This window comes from Chenopodium quinoa, unplaced genomic scaffold (assembly GCF_001683475.1).
Source record: "Chenopodium quinoa cultivar QQ74 unplaced genomic scaffold, ASM168347v1, whole genome shotgun sequence".
NCBI classification, from domain to species: domain Eukaryota; kingdom Viridiplantae; phylum Streptophyta; class Magnoliopsida; order Caryophyllales; family Amaranthaceae; genus Chenopodium; species Chenopodium quinoa.
The window spans coordinates 2,751,890-2,771,689 of NW_018743448.1; the positions used below are offsets into that span (position 1 = coordinate 2,751,890).

The 19,800-nt window shown below is 30.4% G+C and overlaps 2 protein-coding genes across 2 annotated transcripts; both read right to left on the reverse strand.

Annotated features, from left to right (window-relative positions):
• Positions 1–5,720: 5,720 nt before the first annotated feature.
• On the reverse strand, positions 5,721–6,485 carry LOC110739202. Its single transcript, XM_021919658.1, has one exon. It carries the CDS (start codon positions 6,483–6,485, stop codon positions 5,721–5,723), a length of 765 nt encoding a protein of 254 aa, XP_021775350.1.
• An 8,886-nt stretch (positions 6,486–15,371) lies between these two features.
• LOC110739204 lies at positions 15,372–16,253 on the reverse strand. The gene is made up of 2 exons (XM_021919659.1): positions 15,980–16,253; positions 15,372–15,859 (listed from the first exon to the last, which is right to left on the reverse strand). Exons 1-2 carry the CDS (start codon positions 16,251–16,253, stop codon positions 15,372–15,374), a joined length of 762 nt encoding a protein of 253 aa, XP_021775351.1.
• Positions 16,254–19,800: the final 3,547 nt, after the last annotated feature.

The window sequence follows — 19,800 nt, forward strand, 5'->3', positions numbered from 1 at the left end:
TTATTACAGAACTTCAGTGGACGTAATCGTATTGAGACATTTTCTATAGTTCAACAATCCTAGGTGCTTGTAGATATGTAGCCAAGATCGTGCTGAAATTCTTACAGATTGAAAATGCTCCTTTAGAACGCTATTTACTAAGCAAACGAATGGCTGATGGATCTAATGAGTTAGAGTTCCTCACATTCTCATTGGGTGAAACAAAGCCTTTCAATTTGTTTAAGAACTAATATCACATACATTATAAAGCATGAAACATAGCTTAATTCATTGTGGATTTTGATTACAAAAAGATTAGAGGTGCACATCTTCTGTCTGTATTATTTTTTATGTCTAGTTTGTGCTGCTAACTGTGTTTACTAATTGAAATAAGACTGAGAAACTAATATTGTGTGCATTATGCTTCTCTTGTGTGTGCATAATCCCAGGTTTATACTTATCATCAATGGCAGTAAGAGTAGGGCCAAGCCTCCTGTTTCAATTTCAGGGTTGGGGGGGGGGGGGGAACAAACATCAAGTTCCTTTCTTTCTTCTATTTGTCTATTTATTTGAGTGCTCGATTCTTCTATTATCCCATTTTGATTTGTTTGTATTTTGTTTATCAGGGGATTTAGATCCATTGGATATGTGTAAATAGTGCTCTAGAGGTGGATACTGAAGCTGAAGAAGATGCTTCCCAAATTGTTCCAGAATTGCTATACTTGAGAAATTGGAGAAGCAGAGAAATAAATGATAATGTTGTCCAAAGAATTGCTGAAAATATTGTTTGGGGGAAAAAATTATTTAGTTTTAACTTTTAATTGTATTTTTCTTAGTTTAACTAGTGATAATTTAATTTTGTAATTTTCCTTATATATAACAATGTACAAACTTTTAATTTATATTGATAAAATTCTAATTTTTTTTTTGAAAATTCTGATTTTAATTGTATTATATAATTGTATTACTCTTATTATTATTATTGGCTTTAGGTATATTCACTATGTGGCATTGCATATAGGGAACCATGGAAATAAGGTATATGCGCCTTGGCATTAGGTATAGGAAACCGTGGCATTAGGTATTATAGCTAATGCCACGGCAATAATGTTGCCGTCGCAACAGGTATTGGTCTATTGCCACGGATCAGTGATGCCGTGGCATTAGGTGTCATAAGCCGTTGCATTAGATCTACTGCAACGCCAGCAGATGCCACGGTACATGGCCGTTGCATTAGGCCTAATGCCACGGATTTTGATGCCTAATGCAACGGATTTAGGGGTTGCAATAGATCAAAAATGTAGTAGTGTATATATATGTTAAAAGATGACTTTCTAATTATGGGATGGTAATGTATGTTTGTATGAATAGAAGAGAGCAAAAGAACAGATAAAGAATCGGTTGCTATTTTCTTCTTCTTACCTACATAGTTCACAAGATTGTGAACATATTTATAGGCAAACATTGCCATCAAAATACTATACATGATTGTACCTCTAGACAAAGTATTGTCCATAATAAATGCATGTCATGAGCTACAAGTTATGTGAACTTCATTTTGGCTCTTTCTCAACACTCCCCCTTGAAGTTCGCATGAAATGGGGTATGGGTTGCCTTAAAGAAAAATATTATATGCTTTGATATACTGCCTTGTTAAAAACCTTGTCAGGAAAAATCCAGTGGGATAAAAACCTGATCGAAGGGAAAAAGAGTGCAGTGCATATAATACTCCCCCTGATTTCAACATAGTTCACGAAGATGACGCATTCCAATTTTGTGAACTAATTGCTCAAATTTCTTAGAAGGCAGTGATTTGGTGAACAGATCGGCAAGGTTGTCACAAGACTGAATTTGTTGGATATCTATTTCCTCATCCTTTTGTAGATCATGTGTGAAGAATAGTTTTGGGGATATATGTTTTGCTCTATCTCCCTTGATATATCCTTCAATTACTTCAGCGATGCATGTTGTATTGTCTTCAAAGATGGTGGTTGGATTTTCTGTTATTGCTTTCATTCCACACTTCTTTTGGATATTACTAATCATCGACCTCAGCCATACACATTCTCGTCCTGCTTCATAAAGGGTTATCAACTCTGCATGATTTGAGGATGTCGCGGTCAATGTCTGTTTTGTTGATTTCCATGATATTGTTGTGCCGCCATAAGTGAACAAATATCCATTTTGTGACTTGGCAATTTGAGGATCCGATAAGTATCCAGCGTCTGCATACCCAATGACAGCAACATCTTGTTTCGATTCATAATATAAACCAAGGTCTTGTGGCCCTCGTAGGTACCGGAGTAAGTGTCGGACTCCTTTCCAATGTTTGTATGTCGGTGCATTGCTATACCTGGCTAACAAGTTCACAGAGAAAGCTATGTCGGGTCTAGTGTTGTTAGCTAAGTACATTAAGGCTCCAATTGCACTTAAGTCTGGTACTTCTGGACCCAGAATTTCTTCATTTTCTTCTCGGGAACTGAATGGATCATTTTTCATATTCAAAGAACGAACAACCATTGGGAAGTTGATTGGGGTTTCTTTGTCCATGAAAAATCTTTTCAAAACTCTTTCTGTATAGTTTGATTGATGGACAAAAATACCATGACTCAAATGCTCAATTTGCAATCTAAGGCAAAATTTAGTTTTTTCCAAGGTCTTTCATCTCAAATTCTTTCATCAAGTATTTTGCAGGTTTCTCAAGTTCATTTGGGGTTCCGATGATATTCAAATCATCAACATAAACTGCAATAGTAGCGAATCCTGATTGTGATCGCTTTATAAAAACACAAGGACTAATTTGGTAGTTCTTGAACCCTTCTCTCATAAGGTATTCACAGAGATGGTTATACCACATCCTTCCAGATTGCTTCAATCCATAAAGTGCCCTTTTTAGTTTTATGAAAAGTAATTGTCTAGGTTTGCGGTTATCTGGTAGTTTTAGTCTTTTAGGGACTTTCATGTAAATGTCTGTATCGAGTGACCCATACAAATACGCAGTCACTACATCCATTAATCGCATTTGCAGTCCTTTTGTGACTGTCAAACTTACCAGAAATCTTAATGTAGTTGCATCAACTACTGGAGAATATGTTTCTTCATAATCGATCCCTGGAATTTGAGAAAATCCTTGGGCTACAAGTCTTGCCTTGTATCTAACTATCTCATTTTTCTCATTACGTTTTCTCACAAATACCCATTTGTATCCAACGGGTTTTACACCCGCTGGTGTAAAGGTTATTTTTCCGAAAACTTCTCATTTTTCAAGTGACTTCAACTTAGCCAGCATTGCCTCCTCCCACTTTGGCCAATCACTCCTGTGTCGGCATTCTTCCACTGTTCTTGGTTCAACATCTTTTTCATCGGACACAATGTCGATTGCGATGGAATTTGTAAATATTTCATCCACGATAACATCTTTCCTATTCCAATAAGTCTTGGTAGAGACGTAATTCATTGAAATTTCATTGTTATCGATGTTTTGAACATCTTGTTCATTTCCCGTAGGGTTGTCTTCTTGTTCGTCCCCTTTTGGATTATCATCATTTTCTTTACTTTCATTCACATTTGGTCTTTCTTGACCTTCTGATGGGGAAACATCATTAGTCTCATTTTCTATTCCATCCAATCTTTTCAACTTCCTTGGTTTAGAATCTTTTGAACCAAGTGGTCTCCCACGCTTTCTGTGTGCTTGGGATTCATTCTCAATGGCCTTATTATCAGTTGGGATTTCAATACGTGCAGGGGCATTTTCTGCTGGTATATATGATTTTGTCACCTTCTTTGTGTCTACAAATGCATCAGGCAATTGATTTGCAATACTTTGTAAATGAACAATTTTCTTGACTTCTTGTTCACACATATTTGTTCGTGGGTCTAACATCAACAATTGTGTTGCATTCCAAATAAGTTCTATTTCTTTCTTGTGTGGGTCCACTTTCTCTCCCCCTAAGGCTGGGAATACTACTTCATTAAAGTGACAGTCGGCAAATCTAGCCGTAAATAAGTCACCAGTCAATGGTTCAAGATATTTAATTATAGAGGGGGATTCAAACCCAACATAAATTCTCAGCCTTCTTTGTGGACCCATTTTTGTTCGTTGGGGTGGAGCAATGGGAACATATACAACACAACCAAAGATTTTTAGATGTGAGATACTTGATTCTCGGCCACAAACAAGTTGTAGTGGTGAGAATTTATGATAAGCTGTAGGTCTCAATCTAATTAGTGCTGCTGCATGTATTATAGCATGTCCCCAAGCAGATGATGGCAATTTTGACCTCATTAATAATGGTCTTGCAATCAATTGCAATCTCTTAATTAGTGATTCAGCTAGACCATTTTGTGTGTGAACATGAGCTACTGGGTGTTCAACATCAATTCCGATTGACATACAATAACATTAAATGTTTGGGATGTAAATTCCCCAGCATTGTCGAGTCTTATTTCTTTATTGTATGATCTAGGAATTGTGCTCTTAATTTGATAATTTGGGCAAGTAATTTTGCAAAGGCAACATTTCTGCTTGAAAGCAGACTAACATGTGACCATCGTGTAGAAGCATCAATTAAAACCATGAAATATCGAAATGGTCCACATGCCGGATTAATTGGCCCGCAAATATCTCCCTGAATTCTTTCCAAGAATTTTGGAGATTCAATAGCAATTTTGTTCATGGATGGTCTTATTATTAATTTGCCAAGTGAACATGCAGAGCATGTCAACTCATTCGATCGAGGAATTTTGACATTTCTTATTGAATGTCCAATTGAATTCGCTATTATTCTTTGCATCATCCCAGTTGCTGGATGTCCCAACCGATCATGCCATAAAATAATAAAATGTTTGTCACCTAACTTCTGGTTAGATACCATATTGATTTCCACAGGTCGTATGTTTATACGATATAGTCCCGAAGAATATGCTGGCAATTTCTCATAAATGTGTTTCTTGCCAGATTTTCCTGCCGTGAGGCATAAATACTCCTTTTGACCTGTTGTCATTGTTTCTAAATGATAGCCATTTTGGCGTACATCTTTAAAGCTTATGAGATTTCTTCGAGATTTACTCGAATATAAAGCATTATTGATTTTCAATTTTGTTCCATTTGGAAGCATTATACAAGCCTTTCCATATCCTTCAATTAATTTTGCTGACCCGGAAATAATGTTTACATTTGCCTGAAACAACTTTAGTTGTGAAAAATATTTCCTATCCTTTAAGATAGTGTGTGTTGTTCCACTGTCCAAAAGGCACTGATATTCGGAACCAACTTCAAGCATATCCATATCTTCATAAAATAAATATGAGATTAGTTTAGAATAATATCATACAAACTTTTATTGATGATAAAAATTAAGAGTACATGACTAGTCATTTAAAATATAGTACATAACAGAAAATACATTAAAACGTAGTACATATTACATTAGTAGATGGGTTATTTAAGCATTGTTATTTTCTCCAAAGATGAAATCATTCTCAATTTCAGCATTGTAAAGAAATCGGACACATCAAGGGTAGGACATGGAGCATTGTCTTCATTAACATAATTTGCTTCTGCATTTTTCTCTTTGCCTTTTACAGAAGCCTAGAAAAGGTCTACCAAATGTTTGGCCGTACGACAAGTACGTCCCCAATGCCCTTTCATGCCACATCTATAACATGTGTTTTTTCCTTTTGTAGGAGTTTGTTTGTGGCTTCCAGATGACTGTCCCTTCTGTTTTTCAAAATTATTGAAATTACTGTTTCTTTCCTCGGCCTTGTCCATGATAATTTCCACGACCATTGTAATTTCCACGTCCACCTCTTCGTGTAGCATTTGCCTCGGGTGGATAAGAACTTGTTGCATTTGCCTCATGATGAGTGGCCACAGACCCAGTTGGTCTAAGATTATGATTTTTCAACAAAAGATCACTATTTTGTTCCGCAACAAGCAATACACTCATTAATTCATTAAACTTTTTAAAACCTCTTTCACGATATTGTTCTTGCAACAGTATGTTGCTTGCATGAAAGGTAGTGAGTGTTTTTTCAATCATCTGTTCATCGGTGACTGGATGATCACAGTATCTCAATATAGATACTATCTCATGCATGGTAGAATTGTAATCAATTACGGATTTGAAATCCTGGAACCGTAAATTTGTCCAGTCAAATAATTCCTTAGGAAGGAGCACCCTTTTGTGGTGTCCAAATCTTTCATTAAGGCAATCCCATAATTCTTTGGGATCTTCAACCATCATGTACTCAGTTTTAAGGCCTTCATGTAAATGATGCCTTAGTAACACTAAGGCTTTTGCCTTTTCTTGTTCAGTAACAGGTTTTTCAACCGTCATGGCAGAAGTGGTAGTATCAGTTGTTTGACCAGAGGGACTTTTATTATCTTTAACAGTGTGCTCCAACCCTTGAGCTTTTAAATTCATCATGGCATCGACTTTCCATTCCAAAAATTTCTTTCCAGATAAATCTAGGATACTGAATTGTCTTTTCATAAGATCTCCCATTTTAACTACAAAAAATCATGTGATGATTAGTTTATAATAATAAACCATATGTACAACACATATGTTTAATTCTTCCATATTTATAGTTTGTTAATGAAACACGTGATAATTAAATTTAATTAACAATAATAAACCATAAATAATATAATTCTTTTCTCCCCCTGACTAGGAATTGGTGTTGATAACATGTTAAAATATGACTTTCTAATTATGGGATGGTAATGTATGTTTGTATGAATAGAAGAGAGCAAAAGAACAGATAAAGAATCAGTTGCTATTTTCTTCTTCTTACCTACATAGTTCACAAGATTGTGAACATATTTATAGGCAAACATTGCCATCAAAATACTGTACATGATTGTACCTTTAGACAAAGTATTGTCCATAATAAATGCATGTCATGAGCTACAAGTTATGTGAACTTCATTTTGGCTCTTTCTTAACAATATATATATATATATATATATATATATATATATATATATATATATATACATATATATATATATACATATATATATATATACATATATATATATATACATATATATATATATACATATATATATATATACATATACATATATATACATATATATATATACATATATATATACATATATATATATATATATACATATATATATATATACATAGAGAGAGAGAGAGAGAGAGAGAGAGGAGGGATCCGATATAAGAACCCTAATTATATAAGAATTAATCTTAATTGTAGGATTAGATTGATATGAACGGCCACAATTAAAACAAATCACAAACCCTCAAACTCAAACAGCTTTCACTTTCTCTCTCCTCAATCTAAACGTTTGTGAGTTTCTCTCTCCTCAAAACCGCCAAAAGCTGCACTTCGAAGAACTTTCAACAATTTTCCTTCATTTTCTCGGTTAAAATCAACAACATTGATCATAGAATAAGTTAAATTTCACAAATTAAGAGCAAATTTTGGCGAAAAAACTCTAGGTATCACAATTCAGGTATGATTATATTCGACCATTTGTTTGTTTTTTCACGAATTTTCAGCGATTTCTGTGATTTGATATTTGCGTTTTTTCCGTTTTGATTTTCATGAATTTTGCATGAGTTCGATTTTTTTGATTTGGTTTTAATGAATTTCGCATGGAGTTTGATTTTTTGAGTTCTATTTTTGCAAATTTAGGGTTCAAACTCCAACGATTTTAGGGCAGGTATTTCAGCAATTTTAATGTTCGAATTTTAGCGATTTTAGTGTTTGAATTTCCAATATGAGGTAATTTCACCGCTACTCTTGATTATTAGATAATTTCAGTCCATTTTAATCGATTTGTTTTGTTTTTTTTGGCATCTTTTTTGGTGAGTGATGGTAGAGGTCGAGGGTGAGTAATGGTGATGCGGTGGTTAGGAGTAGCGTGGGGTGCTGCTGAATGGTGATTGGTGGTGCGCGGCTGCTTGCGATGTTGGGTGGCTATGAGTTGTGGTTGTTGTAGTGGACGGTGGTTGGAGGAGGTTGGAGATGGTAAAAAACTTTAGAATATAAGTAGACTAAATTTAGAACATAGGAAAAAAAATTTAGAACATAGGTAAAAGAGTATTTAGAACATAGGAAAAAAAACTTTAGAACATAGGTAGAAAAAATTTAGAACATAGGAAAAAAATTAGAACATAGGTTGAAAAAACTTTAGAACATAGTGCTGATCTTTCCACGTTGTTCTTGTCGATATGTTTATAGAATGTCAATGTTATGATCTATCACTTTTAAGATATGCAAGCAACTGACAAAGCTTAGCATGTTCTAAATTCTTTTTAAGCATGTTTTAAACTCTTTTTTAGCATATTCTAAATTATTCCTATGTTCAAAAATATATTACTAATGTTGAAATGTTACTAATGTTTTTGATTTCTTAAAATTGCAGCAAAATGCAAGGCCAAAATGAAGAAAAATCAGAAGGAGTTACTAATATACAAGAAGAAATTACTTATTTAAGAAAAAGGTAACTAAACTAATGTTATAAAGTTTACCTTTTATGTTTTAAAGTTTGCTCTAAAGTTTTCCATTATGTTCTAAAATTTTCCCTTATGTTCTAAAGATTTTTATTATGTTCTAAAGATTATCATATATGTTTGAAAGCTTATTTTGTAGTCTAATGTTTGTCCATTATATTTAAATTTCATCTTAACCCTTTATATTTGCACTATATGTAAGTTTTGATCAAAGCATACATGAGTATGAAGTTTTCCTTTTTGTGGTTTTATTTGATTATGTTTGAAATTGGTTAAGGTTTTGGTGTTGAGGTTTGAATAGGTTTTTTTTTTTTTCCAAATTTAATATTCTGTATTTTACTGAACAACTCCTATGTTCTAAAATTTGCCCTTTATGTTCTAAAGTTTTCCCTTATGTTCTAAAGTTTACCCTATATGTTCAAAAGTTTATACTAGATATTCTAATGTGTATCCATTATAGTTTATGTTCATCTTATCCCTTTGCACTCTATTTAATATTAGTTATATTCTAATTATTTATGATTGTTTTTAAAGGAAAGTTGATAACGTTGAAGCGGAAGTAATCGACAAATCGGAATTTGAGAAGCATACTGCAAGTAAAAGTGTTGCTAAAAGACATAGCAAACTTCCAACAAGGCTTCAACCACCTCGAAAATTGCAAAAAAAGGAAGAAGGAGAAAAGGATCAAGAAGAAGAAAAAGATCAAAAAGAAAAAGAGGATAATAATGGTGAGAATGATGATGAGAATAATGATAGTGAAGATGATGGTGAGGATGATAATAAGGGTGATGTTAAGATGAAAAAAGAAAGATGAAAAAGAGGAGGAGATGGAAGATGATAGTGAGGAGGAACAAAAAATCAAAAAAAAAAAAAAAAAAAAAAAAAAAAAAAAAAAAAAAACAAACAAACTCAGTTAATAGTAAGTCTTTATTTTTTGAGTTGCATTCCTAATTTGTTTAAATGTGGCTCATTATGAACTAATCTTGTTGCATGATGTACATATTCATGGAAACTGAAAATGTAAAGAAGAAGAAAAAAAAATATTGAAAAAGAAGAAGATGATGAGGATATCCAAGTACTAGAAGCTAATGAGTAAGAAAATCTAGTTAAGAGGCGACCTTATCAAAGAGTACCTCCTACCCAATTCATGGAGGATGTGTTGATAGATTTTTCGGAGAAACATAAGCAAGCTATTCGGAACGTTGGTTTTGGAGGTTTTTTGGAATTGGTTTTACCAATCCATACTAATTCTATGTAAGTAGTAGATCTTTCATATTCTACAATCATACGTATTATCATTGTTATGTTCTAAATTATGATCTCTCATGTTTGAATCTCTATACACTAATGTTCTAAATTAATTTTTGGTTATGTTTTAATGTATGATTATTATGTTCTAAAATAGAACTTTTTTTATTCTCTAATGTTCTAAAATTATGTTCTAAAGTTTAAATATTATGTTAAATTTTTTATTCTTCTATGTTCTAAAGATTGACTATTATGTTCTAATTCTAGGTGTATTGTGTTCTAAATCTTACATTTTTCATCATAATTCTAGGTTGACAGAAAACTTGGTTATGAATTTTGACAAGGAGAGATGTTGTTTGATGCTGCCTAAGAGAAAACAAAAAATCTTTTTGGATGCAATTGATGATCATTTGGCTTATGGGTTGCCATTAGGAGGCAAAAGGATTGAGCAACCAAATGATGAATCAAATCTGAAATAAGCAAGTTTCTAAAAGACTGGAGAAGCAAGTTTGGCCTCAAAAAAATATGATGATATAATGTGGTTATGTTTTAAATTTTATGTTCTAATGTATGAATATTATGTTCTAAAATGCAGATCTTATATGTAGTTATTTGACTTGTAATGTTCTAAATTAGCTATTTATATAATAATATATTGGTATAAGATGGTTATGTTATAAATTGTATGTTTAAATTCATTTTTGATCTTGTTTAAACTATATCTATTATACTTTTTATGTTTTAAATTATAATCTCCTATGTTCTAAAGTGTTTTCTGCTTATATTCTAAAGTACAATAATTATGTTCTAAAATAGATCTATTACATTCTAGATTATAAATATAATGCTTATTATGTTCTAAATTATAATCTCCTATGTTATAGATATTGACTATTATCCCCATATATGTTATAATTTATATGTTTTTTTTTTTTGTTTTTTTTTTTACCTCTAAAAGGGAAGTCCAACCAACAAAAGATTGATCGACAAAATTCAAAAATTGAAGAAGAAAAAAACAGTTTCTGATGAATTCCTTGGGAACTTTGTGGTATGTGTTGTCAATTGTTGCATTCGATCAACAAACAACACACAACTATACATTAAATTCTTGTATAGTTGTATGGATGTAAAGAAAATTGCTGAATTGGATTGGTGCACATTTGTGATTGAGCACTTACAAGATTCTGTTAATGTATGGAAGAAGGGAAATTCTTACTTTACAGGTCATTTACCTTTTCTAATGGTAAGTTTTAATTTCTTACCATTATGTATATATGTTATTCTTGTTTTGTTGAAAATGTGTGAAAAATATTCTAATTAATTCTTAACATGTACTAAATAGGTATTCTATTTTGATCGTCTACAAAGAGGAGGGTTAGAAAAACCAAGAAAAAATCCACTAATATCGGTGTGGACAAAGGAAAGGATTCAAGTGAGATATAAATTTGAAAAGGATCATGGATTTGGATATGGAAAAATCTTGGAAATAATGGAATCAAATGTGGTATGATATTTGTATATGCTTATGTTTAAACACTACACTTTATATTCTATCTATATTTGTCCACGTTCTAAATTTTACCCTTTATGTTCTAAACTATATACTTTATGTTATAAACTGTTTTAATAATTACCCCTATATATTCTAAACTTTATATTCAACTTACTTTTGCCTATGTTCTAAAGTTTACCCTGTACGTTCTAAAGTTTATCTTTATGTTCTAATAATTCAACTTACTTTTGCCTATGTTCTAAAGTTTACCCTGTATGTTCTAAATTTTACCCTATATATTCTAAAGTTTACTTTTTATGCTCTAAAGTTTATCCTTTATATTCTAAATATTGTAATTTATATATTTTAATGTGTAGGAAGAAAACAAGAAACAATCAAGACAAGAGGACAAGGAGAAGAGAAAGGAAGAGTCATCAATGGTAACTATACCTTTTAAATTATTACTACATATGTTTATCTTTTAAAAATTGTAGACACTTTATTCTAACTTTTATATTCTAATCTTTAAAATTTATGTGGTTGTTTTCTAAATTTTGTAATTTATATACTAGAAGGCATCAATAGGAAAAAAGAAACAACCAAAACAAAAGGACAAGGAGAAGAGAATGAAAAAATCATCAATGATAACTATACCTTTTTAATTATAACTAAATATGCTTAACTTCTTAATATTTTAGATATTTTATACTTTACGCTCTTTTTATTTTAAGTTTTTATGCATATGTTCTAAGATTTTTATTTTATGTTTTGAAAGGCACACAAAGAAAAGCAAACAAAAAACAAAGGCAAGGAGGGAAGAATAGAACAACCATTAATGGGTTCTTGTTCTACAACTTCTCGAAATGACATGATGGTATAATGTTTAAATGGTTTATTTATTTATTTACTTATTTATATTCCCTTCTTATTATGTTCTAAATTATCATCTATGTTCTAAATAATCATTTACTTTATTTTCTAAATTATATTTTATGCTCCATTTAATCCTTTACGTTTTAAATTATCCATGTTATGCCATTTATGTTATAAGTTTTCCTTTATGTTCTAAATTATTTTTGTGTTCTAAATTATGTTATAAGCTTTTTGAGCAAATTTGGAGATTTGGCAAAAACACTTGTCTCGAATGTTAAAGACATGTATGGCATGTTAGAACAAGTGAAAAATCTTTTTGTTGAGGAAGAAACAACGGGAAAAATGCAATATCTCATAGACAACATATGGTGCAAGTACACAACAAAGGTATTATAATTATGTTCTAAAGTATTTTCTGGTTGTGTTCTAAAGTATTTTCAGCTTATGTTCTAAAGTATAATAAATTTCACATGTTCAAACTACATGCTTAATTTCCAAATTATATTAATGTTCTAAATCAGATGCTTATATTTTAAACTACTTTCTTATGTTCTAAAAGATACACTTAAATCAGATGCTTATGTTCTAAATCAGATACTTATGTTTTAAATTATATGATTATGTTCTAAATTAGTTATGTTGTAAAGTAACTTCTTATTTTCTAATTATTTTTTGTTATGCTATAATACTTAATTTTTATGATCTAATTGTTATGAAGATTTGAGATCAAAGGAAGAGGAAAAAGATAAGAACAAAGAAGAGAGAAATGAGCAGAAAAACAAGGAGAAAAAAAATGATCAAAACAGTGTGCAAAATGAGGAGAATATAGACAAAAACTTGTTGGTCCCCTCACTAGTAGTTGGTAATTTCACATTATTTTCAAATTCATTTTTTATGTACTAATATTTACTAGATATGGTATAATGTTACTTCTCATGTTCTAAATTTTTTCTGGTTATATTCTAAATTTACTTCTTAATTTCTTATATTCTAACTAATTCTAGGATGTCTCCTAATTGTTTCTACTTATAGTCTAATAGTTACTTATGTTCTAACTATTTCTAGGTTGTGTAATAATTGTTTATATTTCTTATGTTCTAAAGTTACTTTTTATTTTCTAATTATTTCTTGCTATGCTATAATACTTAATTTTTATGTTCTAATTGCTTTGAAGATTTGGGATCAAAAGAAGAAGAAAAAAAGAAGGACAAAAAAGAGAGAAATGAGGAGGGAAAAAAGGAGAAGAAAGATGATCAAAATGTGGAGAAGAAAGAGAAAAGGAATGAGGAGACACCGATAACACCAATTCCTCCAAAAAAGAAGCAACCTTTTGATATAACTTCTCCAAGCTTCTACTTGTTGACCCCCTCACTAGCAATTGGTAATTTTACATTATTTTCAAACTCATTTCTTATGAACTAAAAGATTTGTTCAAAGTTACTTCTTATATTATAAATTTTTTTCTGGTTATGTTCTAAAGTTATTTATGATGTTCTAAATTTTTTCTAAATTAGATGCTTATGTTTTAAACTACTTTCTTATGTTCTAAAAGATGCGCTTAAATCGATGCTTATGTTCTAAATTATGTGCATATGCTCTAAATTATATGATTATGTTCTAAATTATGTGCATATATTCTAAATAATATGATTATGTTCTAAATTAGTTATGTTCTAAAGTTACTTCTTATGTTCTAAATTTTTTCTGGTTATATTCTAAAGTTATTTTTGATGTTCTAAATTTTTTCTGGTTATGTTCTAAAGTTACTTTTTATATTCTAACTATTTCTAGGTTATGTCATAATTGTTTCTACTTATGCTTTGATTGTTACTTCTTATGTTTTAATAATTACATTTTATGGTCTAATAGTTACTTATTTTCTAAATATTTTTTGTTATGATCTAAAAGTTACTTCTTATGTCCCTTCAATTACAGTTGTCCCAGAAAATCAAAAAGATAATGAAGCAGAAATCACTTACGAAGAAGTGACAACAAGTGCTCTTAATTGTTCTTTTCTGAATCCAGATCATCCACCTACATTGGATGAAGAGAAGAAGAACGAAGAGGAATTAAAGGAGAAGCAAGAAGAGGAAAAAGAGGAGAAGAAAGAAGAGGAAAAAGAGAAGCAAGAGGAGAAGGAAAAAGAAGAAAGAAGAGGAAAAAGAGGAGAAGCAAGAGGTAAAGAAAGAAGATGAAGAAAACAAGAATGAAGAGAAGAAAAAAGAAGAAAAAAAAGTGAACAAGAAAGGGTAATCATTTTGTAAACATTAGACCTTTAGGTTAGAAATATTTAGAAAAGTTAGGTTAAACTTTAAAACAAATGTTGGTTATGGTTTAGTTAAACTTTAATTTAGAACCTGGTAATAATAAATTTTGGTTTGATTTGGTTATGGTTTTTGTTATCTATGTGATATTTTTTTATTGAAAGAGGAAAAAAAGAGGAGAAGAAAAGACACGGAACTAGAAATGACAACGGCCGAAGTAACAAGCATTCAATCGGTAACTTGGTTCTAATTATATCTTATTATGTTGTACTTTTTTCTTATTATATGTTCTAATTATTGGTTTTGTTTATGTTCTAATTATTTTTATTTATGTTTTAAAGTATCTGCTTATGTTCTAAATTGCATGCTTATGTTCTAAAGTACTTACTTATCTTTTAAACTACTTATTTATGTTCTAAACTACATGTTCTTAGCTACAAGCTTATTTTCTAAAATACATGTTATAAATATTATATGCTTGTGTTCTAAACTATATGCTTATGTTCTAAAATGCATGCTTATGTTCTAATTTTTCTTATCTATGTTCTAATTCTGTTTATCTATTAGGTTTTCTTCCCGGTCGTTTTACCAGATCACTACTATTTGCTGTGTGTCAACTTTGTGGAAGGAACACTTGATTTGAATGACAACATATTTCTTCCACCAAATATTCCTTTTCAAAATAAATATGGAAATTACCATAGATTAATGGTAAGATATCAAAGTTTACATTTTTTAAATTATACTTTTATGTTTTAACTTTTGCCTTATATATTCTAAAGTTTTCTCTTTATGTTCTACAGTTTTTCTTTACGTTCTAAAGTTTACCCTAAATGTTTGAAATTTTATGCTATATATTCTAAAGTTTATCCAATTTTTCAGTTGAATGCATTTGGTGATTTAGTTCACTCAGTTGACTCAAATATAAAGAGTGACTTTGTATCCTCCTTCAAAACAAGAAACTTAAGTATGTCATGGAAGAGAAATAAGAACAAACATGATTGTGGAGTGTTCCTATTGAAGCATATATGGAAACATATGAAGGAGATTCTGTAAAACAATGGAATTCGGGACTAGAACTAGACAATGTAAGTTTAAAACATAAAATACATGTTTTACATTAGTTGGAATATGGATATCATTTGGAACATGAACCTCATTTGGAACATGGACATCAATTGGAACGTTGACCTGATTTGGAACATGAACCCCCGTGCCTTTGTTCTTCGAAATGTTAGGAGGTTTGATTAAAACTTTAGAAGGTAGAGTAGCTCCAATAAGCATTTCAATATCTTTTGCTTTGGTAGAAAGAGTGTTGCTTGCATTAGTGGTTTTCTTATGTTCTAAATTCATCCTCAAAGCATGAAGTTTGTTGACAAGATCACTAAGATCATCTTCATTGTTTTGCACTAAACTCACACAAGAATGAATTTTGGACCACAAATCATTCAATAACATCTTCTTATCTATTGCATTGATACATTTCTCCAACATATTACCTTCTACATAAAGAATTGGCTTCTTACAAGTAATTGTAGTCCATCTGTTTAGAACTTAGGCCTTGGGAATTTTTTCTAACATCCTTGCCTTCCATACCCAAATCATATGCCTACAAGGAATGCCTTCACGTTCAAACATTTTACAAAAACACTTGGTTTCTAAGGTAGTTGGATTAAAAACAACATCAAAAGTCCTCCTCCTAGATCCTTCCCTCAATTTGAAAATGTAAAGCTCATTGTCCTTCTTTATCTCCTCAACACCACAATTAAAACATCCAATTTCAAGCTCATATTGAAATTCATAGAAAATTGTTGTTGTAAACAACTCAGAAGCATGTTTCTCTAAAGGAATTAGAGTCTTTAACTCCGGACGCTTATTCTTAGAATCATTAGCCATTTTATTTTGTGTGTGGCTTTGATCATCCAATGCACATTCAAACCTATAGAAAATAGAAATTAACTTTAGAACATAGAAGATAACTTTAAAACATTGAGTGAATTACATTAGAATATATAAAAGTAATATACATGACATGCTTATTATGATCTAAATACTATTAAAACATAAAGAAAAAACTTTTCAACATATAAGACAAAATTTAGAACATAAAAAGAGAACATAAAAGAGAATTATAAAATAAATAGTAAAACTATAAAACATAAAAAGAAAACTTTAGAGCATAAAAGGAAAACTTTAGAACATAGAGAGTAACTTTAAAACATAAAGAGTAACTGTAGAACATAGTTAGACAATTACATATTACCTCATGTAAAACTCAATAAAAGTGAGATGGGGATTTGTGAACATAGTAAAAAAATTATTTTCACTTTCTGATCTAGATGTGGTCCTCATGATGCCACCCAAAAATAAATCTCTGAAATACGCTGGAATCCACATATCACGTATATTGTACATATGCGCCAACCATTCATGATCGTTCAAATGGAATTCAGAAATAACTTTGTTCCACTTTTCTTGAAATTCTGCCGGCTTAATCTCAAAAAATCAGTGTCTTGGGAAATTTCCCGACCTACTTATTCATAATATGCCACATACAAAACCTATGTTCTGTAGTTTGAAAAAAATTACGAATAACAACTTTCATTGCAGGGTCTTGATCGGTAATCAAACACACAGGCTCGTTATTTCCCATTGCTTTAAGAAAAGTTTTGAAAACTCATTCAAAAGATGATATATCCTCATGAGCTACAAAAGAAGCCGCAAAAGTAACACATTTCTTATGATGATCAACTCCAGTAAATGGACCAAAGATCATATTATATCTGTAACATACACAAATTATATATGCAGAAAATATTAGAACATAGAGGTAAACTTTAGAACATAGAGGTAAATTGTAGAACATAGAGGTATACTTTAGAACATTAAGGATAAACTTTAGAGCATAGTAATTTACTTTAATTATTAAACTTGCCAATAATATAGTTGTTTTAAAACATAATGAATTACTCTAAAACATAAACAATAAACTTAGAATATAGAGTGAAGCTTTAAAACCTAATAAGTAAACTTTAGAACATATAAAAATAATATTTAGAACACAAGACATAATGTTTAGAACATCAGAACATGATGGATATTAGTTTAGAACACAAAGCATAAAGTGTAAAACACAAAAGCATAATGTTTAAAACAAAAAAAGCATGATGGATATATTTTAGAGCATAAGACATATATGTTTAGAACATCAGCAATATTTGTTTAAAACATCAGTAATATATGTTTAGAACATAAGACATACATAATTTAAAACAGAAAGGAATATATGTTTAGAACATCAAAATATGATTGATATTTGTTTAGGAACACAAGGCATAATGTTTAGAATATAAGAACATATGTTTAAAAAATTAAGATGTAAAAGTAAAATATTAGTTAGATTATGAAAGAAATCTACATTTAGAACATCACCTGTTTATTTTGAATGTGGTATCAAAAGAAACCATATTACCAAAAAGTGCATAACTTTTTCGATAAGTAGAATCAACCCATAAAGCTCTACAAAGTCTATCTTCTTCATCAACATCATAGGAAAAAAAAATGCACTCCAGAGCAATTTCTTATTTTGAAAATTATCCACAAACATTTGGGCATCTGATCCATCAATATAAGCCTTCAAATCTCTATAAAAGTTTTTGAAATCTTGTTTACATGCACCAACATTATCATGTGATCCAGCTAATTCTTTCATCATAGTAGAAGACCTCACTGGACCAACATTTACCTGTTTACAAGAAGAAGAAAAAAAAATTACTATGATTAAGTATCAACTTTAGAACATAGTAAATCATACAAAGAAAACATTATTTAGCACATAAAAATAAATCACCTTTGAATTATCAACAATCAACTTCTTTTGCATAATATGCATTTTTCTATTATTATTTAGAAATTTTGCACAACTTGGAGTATATAAAGAATGATTATGTTCTTCTATGAAATGAGTTACAACATACTTTCCGGCATCATACCTCATACATATGTGAGCATTGCATCCTACACGAGTGACTAAACGTTTCCTAGTAATACGAACTTTTTCTTCTTCATCACTGTTTGTTGGGCAATAAGTTCTTATTGCCCTGAAACCTTCCGTATTGCAAACTCCATATTGAAAAGCAATTACATATTTGTTATCCTTCTTCTTTTTAGTAGGAGATTTCCTAGAAGTAAACCCAGCGACATTTGCATATGCTTTGTAAAAACTAAGACCCTCTTCGGGATCTTTAAATATTATCCCCAGACTGGGTTTTAACTCCTCGGGAACACTTGGAATCCATTCCTTAGTGGTACCATCGGGGCTAAATGATCCAACAACCTCAGGAGTACGATAAATAACACCAATTGCATTAGAACATGAAAGTAAACATTAGAACATAAAAAGTAAAATTTAAAACTAGAAGGTAAACTTTAGAACATACAATGAAAGTCATAGAATATGAAGAAAACATTAGATCATAAAAAAATAAACTTTAAAACATAAAGAGAAAGATACATAAAAAAATTTAGAACATACAGAGAAAACTTTAGAACATTAAGGATAAACTTTAGAACATAGTAAATCAAGGACATACTTATAACATATTGCTTTAGAACATAGTGAATTACTTTATAACATACATAATAAAATTTAGAATAAAGTGAAAAAATTTAGAACATAATGAATTACTTTATAATATAAACAATAAACTTTAGAATTAAGTGAAAAAATTTTAGAACATATAATAAACCATAGGTAAACTTTAGAATATAGCTGGAAAAATTTAGAACATAGAATAAAAACTTTAGAGCATGTAAGTAAAGTTTAGAACATGTAAGTAAATTGAAATTAAAACATTAAAAACAATTAAAACTACCTGAATGAGTAACACAGGAAGAAGGAGAATTATGTTCAACATCATCTAAATCCATGAATATGCAAAAACCTAATTTCAAAACACAAATTGTAGCAATAAAAGAAATCATAAAATAATTGCAGATAATCGAAATTTGAAATACATCAACCTTAAGAAGAAGAAAAAAAAATAAAAAAAAAAACTAATAGGATGAACAGTCTTATAATCGAACACATATGTATCAAATCGAAAAAAGATCAAACAAAAATCGAACTGATTAATTGCAAATTTTCGAAATGATGAATTCGAATTGATGAAATCGCAAAAAATCAAACTGGTGAAATCGCAAAACTCGAACTAATTAATTCGGACAAAATTAAAAGATGAAATCGCAATTACAAAAAATAAAAAATAAAAAATAAAAAGAAAAAACTGATGAATTGCAATTTGTCGAACGATTAGATTGCATTTTTCGAACAGATAAATAATCAAACAATGGAACAAAAATTGCACAGAAATCAACCAAACAATTGCTCATAAAATGAACAAAAACGGTAAAATAGCATCAAAATTTTGAGAAAAAATCTGGG